Source organism: Bubalus kerabau, chromosome 6, assembly GCF_029407905.1.
Source record: "Bubalus kerabau isolate K-KA32 ecotype Philippines breed swamp buffalo chromosome 6, PCC_UOA_SB_1v2, whole genome shotgun sequence".
NCBI classification, from domain to species: Eukaryota; Metazoa; Chordata; class Mammalia; order Artiodactyla; family Bovidae; genus Bubalus; species Bubalus kerabau.
The window spans coordinates 94,634,498-94,653,990 of NC_073629.1; the positions used below are offsets into that span (position 1 = coordinate 94,634,498).

The 19,493-nt window shown below is 37.3% G+C and overlaps 1 protein-coding gene across 6 annotated transcripts in view; it reads right to left on the reverse strand.

The window, feature by feature from the left end:
- Positions 1-19,493, reverse strand: part of ZFYVE9 (zinc finger FYVE-type containing 9) — a 169,767-nt gene that overhangs the window by 76,751 nt on the left and 73,523 nt on the right. For 5 of the 6 annotated variants that reach the window (XM_055585900.1, XM_055585899.1, XM_055585898.1 and 2 more), the window contains exons 3-4: positions 16,771-16,876; positions 9,966-12,061 (exon numbers count right to left, since the gene is read on the reverse strand). In XM_055585900.1, the coding sequence (XP_055441875.1) occupies positions 9,966-12,061; positions 16,771-16,840 (2,166 nt within the window). In that variant the 5' untranslated portion in view covers positions 16,841-16,876. The remainder of the gene's footprint in view (positions 1-9,965; positions 12,062-16,770; positions 16,877-19,493) is intronic. The other variant, XM_055585901.1, reaches the window with a different exon arrangement.

The following is a 19,493-nucleotide window of genomic DNA, read 5'->3' on the forward strand; positions in this document are numbered from 1 at the left end:
ACCATCAACAAAGCAAAAAAAACAACCTACAAAATGGGAGAAAACATTTGCAAATTATATGATCAGTAAGGGATTAATATTCAAAATATATAAAGAGCTCAAACAATTCAGTATCAAAAAAAACAACCGAATTTAAAAATGGGCAGAACACATGAACATCCTTCTAAAGAAGATACACAGATGGCCAAGAGCCACGTGAAAAGATGCTCAACATCACTGATCATCAGGAAAATGCAAAGCAAAATCATATGATATCACCTTCACACCTTTCATGATGGCTATCATCAAGAAGTCTACAAATAATGTCAGCAAGGACATGGAAGGAAACCCTCATAAACTACTGGTGGGAATGTAAGCTGGTATAGCCATTGTGGAAAACAGTATGGAAATCTCTCCAAAAATTAAGCACAGAACTAACATATTATCCAGCTATCCCAATTCTGGTTATTCAGCCAAAGAATATGAAAACAGTTAACTGAAAAAGATATGGACTTCTGTGTTCATCATGACATCATTTACAAGAGCCAAGATATGGAAACAACCTAAATGTTCATCAACAGAAGAATGGACAAAGAATATGTAGGGCACGTGCATGCATGGTTGGACACATGTGACGTGCACACACACACACACACACACTGGAATATCACTCAACCACTAAAAAGAATGAAATTCTGCCATTTACAACAACATGGATGGACCTTAGAGAGTATTATGCTTAGTGAAAAGAGTTAGAGAAAGACAAAACTCTATATATGAAATCTAAAATATAAAACAAATTAATATAACAAAACAAACAGACTCACAGATAAGGAGAACAAATTAGTGGTTAGCACTGAGGAGAGGGAAGTGGGGGGCAAGATAGAAATAGAGGATTGAGAGGCAGCAATACAAACCACTATGCATAAAATAAATAAGGTACAAGGATGCAGTATACACTACAGAGAAACACAGTCATTATTTTAATAATTTTAAATAGAATATAGGGAATTCCCCAGCAGTCCAGTGGTTAGGACTCTACACTTTCACTGTCACGGGTGTGGTTTCAATCCATGTTCGAGAACTAACATCCCACAGTCAGAAAACAAAAAAGAGTATAATCTATTACAACACTGAATCACTATGTTATACATTTGAAACTAATGTAATATTGTAAACCAACTATCAGATCAGTCGCTCAGTTGTGTCTGACTCTTTGCGACCCCATGAATCCCAGCACGCCAGGCCTCCCTGTCCATCACCAACTCCCGGAGTTCACCCAGACTCACATCCATCGAGTCAGAGATGCCATCCAGCCATCTCATCCTCTGTCAGCCCCTTCTCCTCCTGCCCCCAATCCCTCCCAGCATCAGAGTCTTTTCCAATGAGTCAACTCTTCGCATGAGGTGGCCAAAGTACTAGAGTTTCAGCTTTAGCATCAGTCCTTCCAAAGAAATCCCAGGGCTGATCTCCTTCAGAATGGACTGGTTGGATCTCCTTGCAGTCCAAGGGACTCTCAAGAGTCTTCTCCAACACCACAGTTCAAAAGCATCAATTCTTCGGTGCTCAGCCTTCTTCACAGTCCAGCTCTCACATCCATACATGACCACAGGAAAAACCATAGCCTTGACTAGATGAACCTCTGTTGGCAAAGTAATATCTGTGCTTTTGAATATGCTATCTAGGTTGGTCATAACTTTCCTTCCAAGGAGTAAACGTCTTTTAATTTCATGGCTGCAGTCACCATCTGTAGTGATTTTGGAGCCCAGAAAAATAAAGTCTGACACTGTTTCCACTGTTTCCCCATCTATTTCCCATGAATTCATGGGACTGGATGCCATGATCTTCGTTTTCTGAATGTTGAGCTTTAAGCCAACTTTTTCACTCTCCACTTTCACTTTCATCAAGAGGCTTTTGAGTTCCTCTTCACTTTCTGCCATAAGGGTGGTGTCATCTGCATATCTGAGGTTATTGAGATTTCTCCCAGCAATCTTGATTCCAGCTTGTGTTTCTTCCAGTCCAGCGTTTCTCATGGTATATACTCTGCATATAAGTTAAATACACAGGGTGACAATATACAGCCTTGACGAACTCCTTTTCCTATTTGGAACCAGTCTGTTGTTCCATGTCCGGTTCTAACTGTTGCTTCCTGACCTGCATACAAATTTCTCAAGAGGCAGATCAGGTGGTCTGGTATTCCCATCTCTTTCAGAATTTTCCACAGTTTATTGGGATCCACACAGTCAAAGCCTTTGGCATAGTCAATAAAGCAGAAATAGATGTTTTTCTGGAACTCTCTTGCATTTTCTATGATCCAGCGGATGTTGGCAATTTGATCTGTGGTTCCTCTGCCTTTTCTAAAACCAGCTTGAACATCAGGAAGTTCACGGTTCACATATTGCTGAAGCCTGGCTTGGAAAATTTTGAGCATTACTTTACTAGTGTGAGATGAGTGCAATTGTGCGATAGTCTGAGCATTCTTTGGCATTGCCTTTCTTTGGGATTGGAATGAAAACTGACCTTTTCCAGTCCTGTGGCCACTGCTGAGTTTTCCAAATTTGCTGGCATAAAGTGGGTATATCCAGGGAGCTGAATTAGGGACTCGGGATTTGTAAAAGTAGGTAGAAGATTGCCATCTTTAAACATATAAATATTACTCTGTTTAAAACAAAAATAGTACCAAGCCTCTTCTTCTCAACTAAAAATGTGTTTTATTTTCAATTTCAAATTTGAAAAATTATTTTAATTCTTTAAAATATTTTTCACTTAAAAATATGCTATAAAGACAAAGATATCAAAATATTATTATATAGTTCTTTTACATATCTTTATAGACAAAATTACTCATAACTACTGTGGAACAGTAATTCAAATTAAAAGTATGGTGTTAAATACTAACTGTAGTGTGCCATTTTATACATAAACATATAAATTATATAAACTTATATTTATGTTATATAAATATAAATTTATATAAAACAAAATTTTGTGATTACATTTAGAAATGTTCATTATACATGGATCACTTTCATAAATATAAATTTATGTAAAACATAAAATTGGGAGAGGGAGAGGGTGGGAAGATTTGGGAGAATGGCATTGAAACATGTAAAATATCATGTATGAAATGAGTTGCCAGTCCAGGTTCGATGCACGATACTGGATGCTTGGGGCTGGTGCACTGGGACGACCCAGAGGGATGGAATGGGGAGGGAGGAGGGAGGAGGGTTCAGGATGGGGAACACATGTAAACCTGTGGCGGATTCATTTTGATATTTGGCAAATCTAATACAATTATGTAAAGTTTAAAAATAAAATAAAATTAAAAAAAAAAATTTTGTAATTACATTTAGAAATGTTCATTATACATGGATCACTTTCATAAATATAAATTTATGTAAAACATAAAATTTTGTAATTACATTTAGAAATGTTCTGTATACATTAAATACCTATAATCCCCACTGTGTAGAGGGAGGTACCTTTCTAGAACTATATTAAAAATAATCTAGATCAGTTTTCAATATGCCATTTTGATGTTATATATGTCATCAACCTATCTGCTTTAAACTATATGTGATGATCATTTGCGTGTCAAGGTATTAGTACTATTGAAAATGAATAAAAAGGAACAGTAATTGCAAAATACAATCCCTAGTATAGCCCATTAAGTGGTACTGTAATAAGCAGCATTCCAGTCAAACTAAGATGACTTCCAGAAAACACACTTCCAGCACAGCACATTACAAAATGCTTAATGGCATATTTTTCCCACAAAGTGACCTTGGCTAATCAAGTATGCTTAATAATAACTTTACAGAGATAAATCAGTGCTAGCACAAACCTTATCATTTCCTTTTCTTTCTTTTTTAAACACAGAAGTTCACACAAGATTTCAGAGCTGCAAGGAAATAAAATCTATGCAATCCCTTCCTTTTACAGCAGAGGAAACTGAAGCCTAGAGCTGTTCCATACCCATTCCAGTGTTCTTTCCATTCTGCCTCTCCTACATTCCTCTTCTGTGGTCTGTCTATTCAAATCACTATCTATCCAAACATAGTAAAAATCCATCAATTTTGAGTTATACTGTTAAAGTCAATTAATGTGGAAAAAATAGTGAGTAAACTGGAGTGGTATATCTCTCCTCATTCTATGACCTGGCACCCACATTATTCTTTTCTTGATTTGTAGTCCAAGACCTAATAGTGAAGTAAAACCTAAAATCCTGCTATCTTTGCTATACTCTCCTATCCACTGATAGCACCAATCACTTAGCATTTTTGTCTTCCTTTCAAATTCCCAGTCCTTTCAGTTCAGTTCAGTCGCTCAGTCGTGTCCGACTCTTTGCGACCCCATGAATCCCAGCACGCCAGGCCTCCCTGTCCATTACCAACTCCCGGAGTTCACCCAGACTCACGTCCATCGAGTCAGTGATGCCATCCAGCCATCTCATCCTCTGTCAGCCCCTTCTCCTCCTGCCCCCAATCCCTCCCAGCATCAGAGTCTTTTCCAATGAGTCAACTCTTCGCATGAGGTGGCCAAAGTACTGGAGTTTCAGCTTTAGCATCATTCCTTCCAAAGAAATCCCAGGGCTGATCTCCTTCAGAATGGACTAGTTGGATCTCCTTGCAGTCCAAGGGACTCTCAAGAGTCTTCTCCAACACCACAGTTCAAAAGCATCAATTCTTCGGCACTCAGCCTTCTTCACAGTCCAACTCTCACATCCATACATGACCACAGGAAAAAACCATAGCCTTGACTAGACGGACCTTTGTTGGCAAAGTAATGTCTGTGCTTTTGAATATGCTATCTAGGTTGGTCATAACTTTCCTTCCAAGGAGTAAGTGTCTTTTAATTTCATGGCTGCAGTCACCATCTGTAGTGATTTTGGAGCCCAAAAAAATAAAGTCTGACACTGTTTCCACCAGTCCTTTACCACTATCCAAAACTGATGTTCACCCAAGGACAATCACTTAGATTTCTAGTAAGCAATCCAAATACTGATAAATTTTGCTACTATGTCCAGTGTGGTAAAAAGAGCAAGGGGCTTTGGAACTGAATAAATTTGTGTTGAAATCCATACACTCTTGCTTATAAACTCTACTTTCTGAGGCACTTTTCTCCTCTTTAACTGTATCTCAGAGAACTATGCTTAGTTTAGACCAGATAAGCCTAGTATATAGTAGAAGTGTTTAAAAAAAAAATGCTATTCTCAACTTGCATACTGTTCTAAACAAATACACAGTATCTACATTGTATCAGTCAAGAACTTTTAAAGGCTATTTTCATGTCTATTTTAGTAGACAGAACAGTCATTAACCAGCTGCTGCTGCTGCTGCATCGCTTCAGTAGTGTCTGACTCTGTGTGACCCCATAGATGGCAGCCCACCAGGCTCCCCCGTCCCTGGGATTCTCCAGGCAAGAATACTGGACTGGATGGCCATTTCCTTCTCCAATGCATGAAAGTGAAAAGTGAAAATGAAGTCGCTCAGTCGTGTCCGACTCCTAGAGACCCCATGGACTGCAGCTTACCAGGCTCCTCCATCCATGGGATTTTCCAGGCAGCTAGAATCTCATAAATAACAACCAGCCACATCACTGATGGTAATGGATAAAGTGTGATAAAACCTTGTGAATGACCAAATAAAAGAAAAAACTTTTTTTTCTTTTAGAAATTCTTTTCCACTTTCAAAAAACTCTTTCCTGTACTCTTAAACTCAGTAGCTTCCTTTAGGCCTTTCAAGTCAAATAATCAAATAAAAGGGGTCAAAATATTTATGGCAAATGGAACATGACAGAGGATGAATAACCATGATCTACTAGATTCAGTGTTTTCCACAGGAAATAAACATAGGTATATAATAACAATGATCATTTGAACTTAAAGGGCTAAGTTCATTAGATTAAAATGATCATTAGAACTTTGCAAGGAAGAAATTCTCTGTACTCTTTTTTTTTTTTTTTTTTTTTTGGTCTCGCTGCACAGCTCGCAGGATCTTAGTTTCCCAACCAGAGATTGAACCTGGGGCCACAGCAGTGAAAGCCCCAAGTCCTAACCACTGGACCAGCAAGAAACTCTCTTCTGTATACTTTCTATTCTGTAATTTATCACTTATCATACAGGAGAAGTAAAGATTATGCTGCTATATGGAACAATTATATGAATTAATATTGCAAGAAATCATAAAACAAAACCCATTTGCTAAGCATTTTAGAGCATGACATAGTTTTCCAATTAACAATGAAGACAAGAATGGAATCCAGGTGTTTTGATGTCCACTCTAACAATATAGAAATAAACTGCAATATTTTAATACCTTCCTAAATTCAATATAATTATATTCTTCTTAATGACAATATATCAAGATAAATGTAACAATATCTGTAATACTACTCATCAAGAGCTGAATATATGCCCTAAGCTTTGCTAAACAATTTCCCACAATTTTCTATTAACTCCTATATTCAAGTGTATTTTTATCACAGCCTATTCGTCTGTAAAATGATTTCCCTTTTCCTATTGCTAATTCTCCACCTGTGCTCTGCTGTGATCCCATTCTCTTCACATACTTTAGAATTCTGATCCATAAATTATATCCACTTTCTTATCTCCTTCTCCAAATAGTCATTTTATCTTTTAGCAGGGGGCAGAAGGGGGGGGTACGGTATGCTCACAGGGCAGCATGCGGGATTAGCACGAGGGATCTTAGTTCCTCCACCAGGGGCGGAGCCTAAGACCCCTGCAGCAGAAACACAGAGGAGTCTTAACCACTGGACCACCAGAGAAGGCCCAAATGGTTGCTTTTTGTATTACAATTTTCCTGACTCCTTCTTCCATTCTTGGAAAAATTAAGCTCCCCTATCTTACTGTTTCTTTTTTTTTTTTTTTTTATCTTACTGTTTCTAAAGCATTTTGTTCATACTGCTATTATAAATGAGGAGACATGCTAGGAGAAGCAGTTATGATGGAAGGAAAGAGTCCTAGCTTTTCCTCCAAAGGTGGCTCTCCCACTTTCAAGCTGTGTGACCTTGGATATATTCCTTGACCTCTCTGAGCCTCTAATTCTTGATCTGTTAAGTAGGAAAAAATTAACCACCCATTTTACAAGACGAGAACGAATATAAAACACACATAACTGCCTCTTAAAATACTGTATTATAAATTGTATGTGATGGTCCAATTTTCTACTCAGATCAGCAGTTCACTATTTTTTTTTAGGATTTTTGCAAAACTACAGGAAATCCAGATACTCCTCACTCACTGAAATCAATCCTTCTGATTATAAACTCTATGGGGTCATACATTCTATCTCCGAATCTCCAGCACTTAGCCCAGAAACTTTCATACAGTAGATGCTTAATATATGCTTGTTACAGTAAGGAAAACTTATTGCCTATAGATATTAAGTTAAAAAAGTATTGGAAATTACTGGATAGTAGAAATATTAGAATGGTACAAACTAAACTTCTTTTTTTGACAGCAAACACTATTTTACAAAATCACATTGCTTAGGGTATTTTTCCAGCTATCTTCCAAGTATCATTTGATTAATTTACTGTCTAGAAAAACTATACCCACATTTATAAGCCCCTTTCTTCTGATTCGCTCAAGGATTTTTACAGACATTATCTCAACAATCCTCAGAATATCCCTGAGGAAAATGAAGATGGAAAGAAAAAAAGATGGAATATGAATCCATAATCCATGTGAATGATAAATTTATAAATTCTACAAATTCCACTCAGCAAAAATTCCATGTAATTTTTCAGCTTATGTGCATTTTTATGCCACCATTTTCTTTCTGAATCCACCTAAATTACCTATTAAGTCATTACATCTGAATATGCTAGCCTGGAACAAAAGCATTTTTATTATTTGCTTAAGAAAGCAAAATTTTCACAAAGTTTTACACACAGTAAGCAAAACACAGAACAGAAACAAAAAAAAATGATGCCTCTAATCCCCTAACAGAAAACTAACTGTTCAGGCTACTGACCACAGGTTTACTTCAGATTGCGAAATATTTAGGAATTAGACACATTATTTTCTTCAAATTTTAATAATCAGAGACTAACAGACCAGTCACAATTTTAACAACTTTCTTCTCCCCGTTATTTGGTTCATTTGTTCTATGACTTTATAGTAGCCCTTGTTGAATGTCCACCCAAGAACCATTCTTCCCCTTTTCCTTTGCCATTGTACTAGATATTCTGGAACTTTCTGTACACATATTTTTGTCTCCCCCCCCTCCCATGTAACTATGACTCAAAAAAGAGTTGAAGGCTATTGATCCTTGTGACGTTATAAGGATAATTGATATTCCTTAGTTCTCTCAAAATTCTGTTAGCTAGTAACACATCAATATACTAGGTTTTTTTAAGTGAGAACTATAAACAAGGAGGAAATAGGATTTTGTATTTTTTAATATTCTTTTCATTATCTGAGCTTTCTGGAGCTAATGCTGCCATACTGGCTCAGCCCCAGGGGGTGAATCACGATTGATCTTTGCCAATCCTGGCAATTCTGTTCCCTGTTGTCAGTCATTGGTCTAAATTGGGCCTGTGGTTTAGAAGTGGCCAATAAATTGAAAGAAGTTGCTGGGGTTTCTTTCCTTTCTGATGAGAGGGCAGCAAGAGAAATAGGCTTTTTTGCCACTGACCAGCTTCTCTGTACTTAGGAAATCGTCAGGTTGGACTTGATGCTTAAAGCTGTGCCACATTATATTCAGACCATGAAGGGAAGACCAAGAGAACTTCAGTAACCCTGACTCTACACCCAGACACAGCAGAGTCTCTATTATCAGGCTTCTTGTTATGCGAAATAAATGTTATTTTTCTTTGAGTCACTGATAGCCAGATAGTCTGTCCCTTGAAGTTGACGGCAATCTAATTAATTCAGACAGACCAGTAAATCAGGCAAGAAGAGAAACAGAGGTCATTTACTGAGCACTTACTACTACATGTAATTTCATTTAATCTTCAGAGCAGCCCAGTGAAAGTTATCTTTTGGTTTGTTTTCTTATGACAAACTTGGCACATGGCACTAGTGGTAAAGAACCTGCTGCCAATACAGGAGATGTAAGAGACATGGGTTTGATCCATGGGTTGGGAAGATCCCCTGGAGAAGGAAATGGCAACACACTCCAATATTCTTGCCTGGAGAATCCCATGGATAGAGGAGACTGGCAGGCTACAGTCCACAGGGTCGTACAGAGTCAGACACAACAGAAGTAGCTTAGCATGCACACAAAGCTTAATAAAGTTATATAGTTAATAGTAATAAAGCTGAAGTTCAAATCCAGACCTGACACCAAACCTTACATTCCTTTAAAAAATACAAAATCCTATTTCCTCCTTGTTTATAGTTCTTGCTTAAAGAAATACTAGTATAGTGATGTGTCACTAGCTAACAGAATTTTGGGAGAACTAAGGAATATCATTATCCTCATTACATTGTCACAAGGATCTACAGCTTTCAAGTCTTTTGAGTCAAAGTTATATGGGGGGAAAAGACAAAAATATGTGTACAGAGAGTTCCAGAATGTCTAGTACAATGGCAAAAATTCTATAGTAAAAACTGGGATGGATTCCAAGTATAACATTCAATTTACTCAAGAATTAAAAAATACAAAGTCAATTATAAACATTTCTTAAATTTCTTAAAATCTTATTCAAAAGAATAACTTCCTCATTTCAAGCTATTCCATTAAGCAAGTATCAATATAGAAATCAAAGTTACCACTTCTGCAGTTCTCATCTCTTCATGAAAACTGATTTGGCTTAAATCTTCACAACAACAAGAAAATTATATAAACACTAAGAATCAGCGAGGCCATTTTTCATTTGGAAATTTACTAGAACTGTATATTCAAAAGCTATCTGTAATCTCACCTCAGCCTTAAGCATGCTCCCTTATATTACCTTTATTAAGTTTTAATTGAGCGTTGTAAAATGCACGTGCCAGATTCCTGACACACACAACTTACCTTCCCACATGCTCTGCAATGATGCCTCCTTTTGGTGAATGTAAACCTGGCTTCACATTTCATGCAGTTTGGAGCCTGAGAATCTGGTACCCACACTGGAGCCACTTCACCCAGAGTGGTAAATGGCTTTCTAGCAGAAATTCCAAACTGACCAGCTCTGAGATCATTATCTGGGCTTTCTGGAGCTAATGCAAGGCACGGTCTACTGGATATCCCAGATTCATAACTTTCTAAATGGTCCCCATTTGTATCAGCAATAGAGATGTTTCCCGAAGAGGCATTGCATACATTGGTTGCTGAGTTTTCCCCTAATTTTGCTTTCCCAAGAACATCATTTTTGTTTTTAGCGGTATTTCCACTGTTCGCAGGAAGGTCATTTTGTAAATGGTCTGATAATGGCTTTGGAATTTGAAGTTTAAGATTAGAAGGTTGCTTGGGTCTTGCACCACCAAAAGGAACACTGATAGATTGCAGGTTTGCTACTATCTTGGGGGAAGATTGCCCAAGCACTGATGGAACCTGGCTACAGAAATCGTGTAAATAGTTTTTCTTCGTTAGGTCACCAGTGCTGTTTAAAAGTAGTCCACTCCCTTCTGTGGCTTCATTTCCTCTCTGTTCATAAATATTTGAGTAGCATTCCGACTTGCTCTCCTCTATTTCCTTTTCTTCTGTTACTGAATCTTCTTTGGAGGGTAAAGTCTTTGGAACAAAACAAACAACTGGGCTCTGCATTCCATAGGAATCACAACAATTAGATAGTGAATTTGCTGCTGGTGTATCCATAACAGTGGAGAAATCACATCCTTCACTTTCATTCATGCAAGTTCCTTTTAAATCTAGACCTGCTTCTGCCATTCTATCACACTCTCCACTATCATCACAGGTGTCTTCAGGCTGATTCATCTGCAGGAACTTCTCATTATCTTTTTTTACTTGGCTGTCATTCATCTTGTTTGGTTTAGTCAATTTCCAGTTAGTCATCTCCTGAGATTCAGAGAAATGCTCTGTCATATTAAGAAGTTCTTTAGTGCCAAGAATTTCTTCATGTTTACAACCTTCCTTGTCATCAGCTTTACCCTCACTGGGCACAAGACAATCTGAAACCTGTTCAGAGTTATCATCCCTGCCAGACCCACTAGGCATGTCAGTTTTGAGAAGTAAAGGTAAAGCAGACTGGGTGGATTCTTCAGTTGTCCTCTCCTCTGATGGCTCTTTTTTCATCAAAATCTCCTCACTCAAGTGAGAAAAGGAGTTTGGACTCCCCAGGTCTGTCCTAGGAGAGCTGGTTTTGCCAGTGAGAACCTCATCTGGGGTAGAGTCCTCTTGCTTTACATCAGGACCTTCCTCTGTTCGCTGGGATGAGATTACTGAATCTAGTGTTAAGCTTGTAATCACAGACATGGAGGGGTCTCTATCTATATTTTCATCATCCTGTAACTGTGAAGGGGAACAAACACTGGCTAGATTATCAGAAGTAGTACATATATACTTATCAGAATCCCCCTCTGCATTTGGTCTATTCAATGGATCCATTTGTTTCTCTGAGTTCATATCTTTTTCAGTGGACCCATTTATACTAAAACTAAACTGATCAGTTTGTCTGTTTTCATTATCCAGTGAACAGCTAAAAGCATTCTTGAGGGACTGACTATTATAATTATTACAATCCTGCAAATCGCTTTGTAATGTCCTTTTATCACAGTTATGCATGACAGCTACAACAAGAACGTTCTTCTCATCTGGCAGACAAGCTAGGTTTCCACATTTCTTCTCTCCCACTTCGATAGTACTGCATTGATCATCTCGATTACAGTTCCTTTTAATTAACTGGTCTTCTGTAACCGCATTTTCATCAATCCACATTGTGTTGATCTCTGGATTCAGACTATAGTCTTGTCCATTAGCACAGTGGTCCTCTCCGTCTGAGTTAGGAGGAGCTGAATGAGCCAGAGAGAAGACTTTCAGTTGTGGCTGTGACTCAGAAACTGTAGGTTCATTCACACTGGTCAATGCAGAGTTAAATGACAGCTGACGAGAAGAGGGATCTAGAATCTTATTCCACTTTGTATCCAATAAAATAGGAGAAACGGTTTCATCTGAAAAAATAAATAATTACAGTAAGTTTGTTGGTAACACTGATAAGGCTAGGACTAAGCTATTGAAATACACTTGCAAATATTCTCTGAAAGTAAAATCTACCTAGGATATGTGAAAACAGAATATTCCTAGGATATGAAGGTTCTGATTTTTAGCTAAGGATAAAAGAAAACATTTAAGACAGTTCTCTGAATTATATATCACCAAATGGTAATATCTCAGAACATTTCAAACAACGAAAGAATTCTACTTCAATCTAGTTAACATAATTAAAGTGATTGGCAGGCTGTCCTTTGAGCTGAGCAGGGGAGTGCAGTAATCGGGTAGGCCTTGCATAAGCTAAGCACAGTATGGGGTAGGAGCTAATCTAAAGTGAAAAACAAATCGAACAGTGATGAGGATATAGTAATAGAGTGGAAAAGAAACAAAGGAATTTTCTGTGGAGACAGAAAGTTCTATAATCTACATTATGACTAAGATGTGGGTTATATGGATATATCTCTTGGCCAAAACTGTACATTTAAGATCTATACAATTAATGTATAAATTTTACCTTTAAAAATCTGTAAAAAAAAAAAAAATGAAGCAGGGAGAAAGGAATAAATGAAGATATATAAATGAAAAATGGCAGCATGTCAATTACTACTGAAGTTGTGTAATGAGTACACAGGAATTTATTATACTATTCTATTATTCTATTTACTTTTGTATATATTTGAAATTTGTCTATAACAAGTTTAAAAGTTTCCTACAGTATGTGAAATTCTGCTTATAACCATGTTACATTATTTCTTAGGTTCATAATTATACTGAGGAAATTTGGCAGAAATTCTGCATTTGCCATATTAAATCAACGTTTTTATACTCTATCAATAATCAAAATTTCATTTAAAGTTTATTTTTTAATAGATCATAACTATGATAGCTACTTTCCCAAGTTATAGTGCTATGTGTATGTCTAATTAGAGAAGTAAGAAACAAAGCACTTTGCAACTATTGCCTTTCCTGCTTTCTTCCTAGAGTAAATCTGATAATCACAGCCCTGAAATTACATAGATACGATTTGCTCTCAGGGAAGCCCCTTCCTGTAGTAGCAACATTAATCTTTAAGGTTTCCTTAGCACTTTGTTCGTATCTCTATCAAAGCACTTATTACACTGAACTGCAATGATTTACCTAACATTTTCAGGCAGAAACCATTTCTTCCCATCAGTGTTAGTCCTAGCTTTGCAGAGCACTTGATATGTAATAGGTACACAATAAAAACATGCTGATAAATATGCAGTAGGTACACAATAAAAACATGCTAAGTGATACCACAGTAAAAGCATTGAGGTTGAGGCATATGAGATTAAATGATAGCTCTGGCTTCCAAAAAGTACATAATCTAGCCGGAAAAATAAGAAATAGATACAGCAAACATGAATATCTAACTAGCAGTATATAATAGATTAAGTATTTGAAAACTACTATGTAGTAGTAGAAAATAAATTTAGTACAAAGATATTTCACAGGCTGATGCAGCAAACTTGAATTCATGGAAGCAGGAGGATATGTGCTGGGCTTCAAAGACAATTTTACATAAACTCGGAAACAGGACATATATAAAAGAGAAAAAAGGAAAAGTACAGCCCCAAGCATAAGAATCTGAAAGAGCAATTAAGTAAATCAGCTTGAGGTGAAAAAAGAATTACTGTAAGAATGCAGTGAAAAGAAGCTAGAAAGGTCAGATTGCAAAAGCCATAAAAAAAATTCAGATTGCCTGGAGAATGGGATTAATATACTCTGACTGCTAAATGTTAAATCCTGAGTTCCCCAAATTTGGGCTAGCAGAGACTTGAGATTTGGTAACATGTACTTCCTTTAAGAGATTAAGAGATGGCAAGAATACACAGAAGAACTAAACAAAAAAGATCATAATGATCAGAATAATCATGATGGTGGGGGTCACTCATCTACAGCCAGACATCATGGAGTGTGAAGTCAAATGGGTCTTAAGAAGTCTAACTATGAGCAAAGCTAGTGAGGTGATGGAATTCAACAGAGCTATTTAAAATCCTAAAAGATGGTGCTATGAAAGTGCTGCACTCAATATGTTAGCAAACTGCCTGGAAAACTCAGCAGTGGTCACAGGACTGGAAAAGAGTTTTCATTCCAATCCCAAAGAACAGCAATTCCAAAGAATGTTCAAACTACCGTACAATTGCACTCATTTCACATACTAGAAATAGAAAGATAATGCTCAAAATCCTTTAAGGTAGGCTTCAGCAGTACATGAATCAAGAAATTCCAGATACACAGCTGTACCAGAGTTTAAATTGCCAACATCCACTGGATCACAGAGAAAGCAAGGGTATTCCAAAGAAACATCTACTTCTGCTTCATTGACTACACATAAGTCTTTGACTGTGTGGATTACAACAAACTGTAGAAAATTCTTAAAGAGATGAGAATACCAGACCACCTTACCTGCCTCCTGAGATACCTGGATGCGGGTCAAGAAGCAGCAGTTAATTCAGATACAGAACAATGGACTGGTTCAAAATCGGGAAAGGAGTACGTCAAGTCTGTACATTATCACCCTGCTTATTTAACGTCTATGCAGAGCACAGCATGCAAAATGCCAGGCTGAATGAATCACAAGCTGGAATCAAGATTCCTAGGAGAAATATCAATAACCTCAGATATGCAGACGATATCACTCTAATGACAAGAAAGTTAAGAGGAACTAAAGAGCCTCTCGATAAGGGTGAAAGAGAAGACTGAAAAAGCTGCCTTAAAACTCAACACTCAAAAAACTAAGATCATGGCATCTAGTCCCATTATTTTATGGCAAATAGATGGGGAAAAAATAGAAATGGGGCAGATTTTCTTTTCTTGGGTTCTAAAATCACTGCAGCCACGGTGCAGTGCAGCCACGAAAAAGACACTTGTTCCTTGGGAGAAAAGCTATGACAAACCTAGACAGCATTTAAAACCTAAAAAGCAGAGATATAACTTTGCCAACAAAGGTACAGATAGTCAGAGCTATGGTTTTTCCAGTAGTCATGTATGGATGTGAAAGTTAGACCATAAAGAAGGCTGATCACTGAAGAATTGATGCTTTTGAATTGTGATGATGGAGAAGACTCTTGACAGTCCCTTGGACAGCAAGGAGATAAATAAAACCAGTCAATCCTAAAGGAAATCAACCTTGAATATTCACTGACACCAAAGCTGAAGCTCCAATACTTTGGCTACCTGATGCAAAGAGACAATTCATTGGAAAAGACCCTGATGCTGGGAAAGACTGAGGGCAAGTGGAGAATGGGGTGACAGAGGATGAGATGGTTGGATGGCATCACCAACATAAGGGACATGAATCTGAGGAAACTCCAGGAGACAAGTGAAGCCAGGCATGCTACAGTCCATGGGGTCACAAAGAGTCAGACACGACTGAATGACTAAACAGCAACAACAGAGATTTTTAAAAAACAGTTCAAAACAGGACTTCCCTCATGGTACAGTAGATGGGAGTCTGCTTGCCAATGTAGGGAGCATGAATTCAATTCCTGGTCCAGGAGAATTCCACGTGCTGCAGAGAGACTGGGCCCATGAGCCGTACGTACAGAGCCTGCATGCTGAAACTACTGAAGCTCACATGCATAGAGCCTGTGCTCCTCAACAAGAGAAGCCACTGCAGTGAAGAGCAGCTTCTGTTCGCCACAACTAAAGAAGGCCCACACACAGCAATGAATACCCAGAGCAACCACAAATTAAAAAAAAGAAAAAGTTCAAAACAAATGATCAGCACAGTTGCAAAAAATGTGGCTTCTGAAATCATTCTCCTTTTAAAGGAGTTATTTTTGGTAAGCAAACACTATATTTCAACTAAAGCAACAATTTTTACTGACTCAACAGGAATATTTTGCAAATCAACTATATAGAAAATATTCTACTAGAACCTACAAAAGTTGCAAAGAGACCGAGGTAAAGAACTATAATTTTATTAATGAGAGTCAGTGGTATTCTAGAGTATTCACATGATTAAGTGTAACATTTGTGGAGATGACAAAAAACTGTGATACAAGCAGGGAAGAAACCAGAGAAGAGAGTGAGAAGATACTTGTATAAATGATCCAAACTGAAAGGACAATACACTTTCCACTTCATATTTATAAAGCCCAACTACATACATCTAATAAAATCCCAAAATAATAGGTTTCAAATTTACATGAATCAGGAGTTAGCCTAGGGTTATGGGTTAGCTTAGTATCTGGCTTGTGCTAAGTCGCTTCAGTAGTGTCCGACTCTGTGCAACCCCATAGACGGCAGCCCACCAGGCTCCCCCGTCCCTGGGATTCTCCAGGCAAGAACACTGGAGTGGGTTGCCATTTCCTTCTCCAATGCATGAAAGTGAAAAGCGAAAGTGAAGTCACTCAGTTGTGTCCGACTCTTTGCGACCCCATGGACTGCAGCCTACCAGGCTTCTCCATCCATGGGACTTTCCAGGCAAGAATACTGGAGTGGGGTGCCATTGCCTTCTCCATAGTATCTGGCACATAGGGCTAAAAAAATGTTAGTTCTTCCTCTGAATGTTAATATATAATACTATCATAAATAAGGCATTGGACCCAACTTTCTCTGTTTTAGTACTGCATCCTCTTATAATCCCACATTTTCTGTATCATAAATACATTCAAATAGTGTCACCAAACTAAATCCTCACCTTCGTTTTGTTCAAATTCATCTAACACCTTGTCCAGGTTGTAAGCTTCTGCTTGGAAGTAATTCTCCATCGGTGAGAAAACACCACTCAAGAGACTTATTTAAATCTAGAAAAAAGATCAAACTTTATTATACTCCCAATTATTAAAATATAATTTATAGATATTACAACTGATAAAACAGAAATACAAAGGAGCATAACAGACTACTATGAATAAGTATATTCTAATAAATTGGACAACTCAGAATAAATGAATAAAGTTCTAGCCACATACATCCTACCAACACTAAATCATAAAAAATAGAAAATATGAACAAACTGATTACTAATAAGGTGATTGATTAGATCACTATTTAAAAACTACCCCATAACATACTCTGTGATGCCAAACTATACTACAAAGCTACTGTAATTATAACAGTATAGCACTCATACAAAAACAGACACATAGATCAATGGAACAGAACACAGAACTCAGAAAAAAACCCACACTTGTATGGACAATTAACCTATAGCAAAGGGAATGGGGAAAAGACAGCTCTCCAATAAATGGTGTTGGGAAAACTGGACAGCTACATGCAAAAGAATCAAACTGGACTACTTTCTCACACCATATACAAAAACTCAAAATAGATAAAAATACTTGAACATAAGATCTGAAGCCATAAAACTAAAAGAAAACATAGGTAATATACTCTTTGACATCAGCCTTAACAATATTCCTTTGGATATGGCTCTTTAGCCAAGAGAAACAAAAGTGAAAATAAACAAATGGAACTACATCAAACTAAAAAGACTGCCCAGCAAAAGAAACTATCAACAAAACAAAAAGGCTGCCTACTGGGAGAAGATCTTGCAAATGATATATCCACCAAGGGGTAAATATCCAAAATATACAAAGAACTCATATAGCTCAACATCAAAAAAATAAACAACCACATTTAAAAGTGGGTAGAGGATCTGAAAAGATATTTTTCCAAAGAAGACATAAGATGGCCAACAGGTACATGAAAAAATGCTCAACATCACCAATCATCATGGAAATGCAAATCAAAACCACAAAGATATCATCACACCTGTCAGAATGGCTATCATCAAAAAAGAAAACAAATAATAAATGTTGGTGAGAATGTGAGAATGTGGAGAAGAGAGAATCCTTGTGTACTATTGGTGGAAATGCAAACTGATACAGACACTACAGAAAGTATGGAAGCTCCTTAAGAAATTAAAAGTATAACCACCATATAATCCAGTAATTTCATTGCTGGGTATACATCCAAAGAAAATAAAATTACTAGCTGGAAGAGCGTCTGCACCTCCATGTTCACTGCAGCATTATTTACAATAGCTGAGCCACAGAAACAATCAGATCAACATACTGGCAGTGCATCTACTGTATGCAGGGCACCGGGATCAACTGAAGTCTCAGATACGATCCCTAACATCAAGAATCTTATCATTTACTTAATGATAAACAATGCTAAATGAGAAAATTTAAATAGTAATCAAAATGATTTTCATAACAACACAGCGCAAGAAACGAAATGATTAATCTGTCAAAATTAACAGGTCAGTATTACAGAGAAAGTACTATAAAATTTCAAGAAATGGACCAGCTCATCAGTCTGGATGGTCAAGGAAGGCATTATTTATGGATCTGAGCTGGGTCTGGAAGGATGGATAAAATTGTAATAGTCTTCTACATGGGAAGATGCACAAGTGAAATTTCAAACAGGGAGAGACATACTAGGAATGGGCAATTATTGAGGAATCAGTGAAATTGGAACAAGGATTTATTTACATGGGTAACAGCAGGACACAGCTGTAGTGACAGGCATTATATTATGGAAGCCCTGGAATGTAAATTTGAGAAAGGTAGTGTTTATACTTTAAGCAATAGTAAGAATTACAGCATAATGGACAAGAACATAAACTCTAGGACTAGACCGTCCAACTTCTAATCCTAGTTTCTAATTCACTTACTAACTACTTGACCTTAGGGAACTTATTCAATTTGTGCCTGCGTGCATGCTCAGTTGTTCAGTTGTGTCCGACTCTTTTTGATCCTGTAGACTGTAGCCTGCCAGTCTCCACTATTCATAGAATTTCTAAGGCAAGAATACTGGAGTGGGTTGCCATTTCCTTCTCCAGGGGATCTGTCCGACCCAAGGATTGAAACCACATCTCTTGTGTCTCCTGCAGCGGCAGGCCAATTCTTTACCACTGAGCCACCTGGGAAGTCTAGTATTCAAATTATCTGTGACTTAATTTTCATCTGCAAAACTGAGTAATAACAGTACATACCTAAAGATTAAATAAATTAACATAGATTACACATTTAAAATACTGTTTCATGCATGATAAATGCTTCATCAGTAATTATTAAAGTTTTTAAGCCTTGGAGTTGATCCTTTTATTATAAAATAAATAATCTAGCAACAGTGATTACACAGGCTAATTTTCAGTCCTATCCTCCCTTCCACTAATATTTACTGAGCACCTATTATATGCAGACACTATGCTTTGTGCTGGAACCCTACTTGAATATACACTTCTTCAATGTCTCATGCTCCTTTTCTCTTTGAGACCTTTTATCTGTCTCCAATACACACACTCCTTGCCAAAATAGTGGGCCAAAAAGTTTTATCAGTTTTTTCCCTAAGATGGCTCTAGTAGTACTTAGTTGTCTTTAACTTCATTTAGCTTCCCTGGTGGCTCAGAGG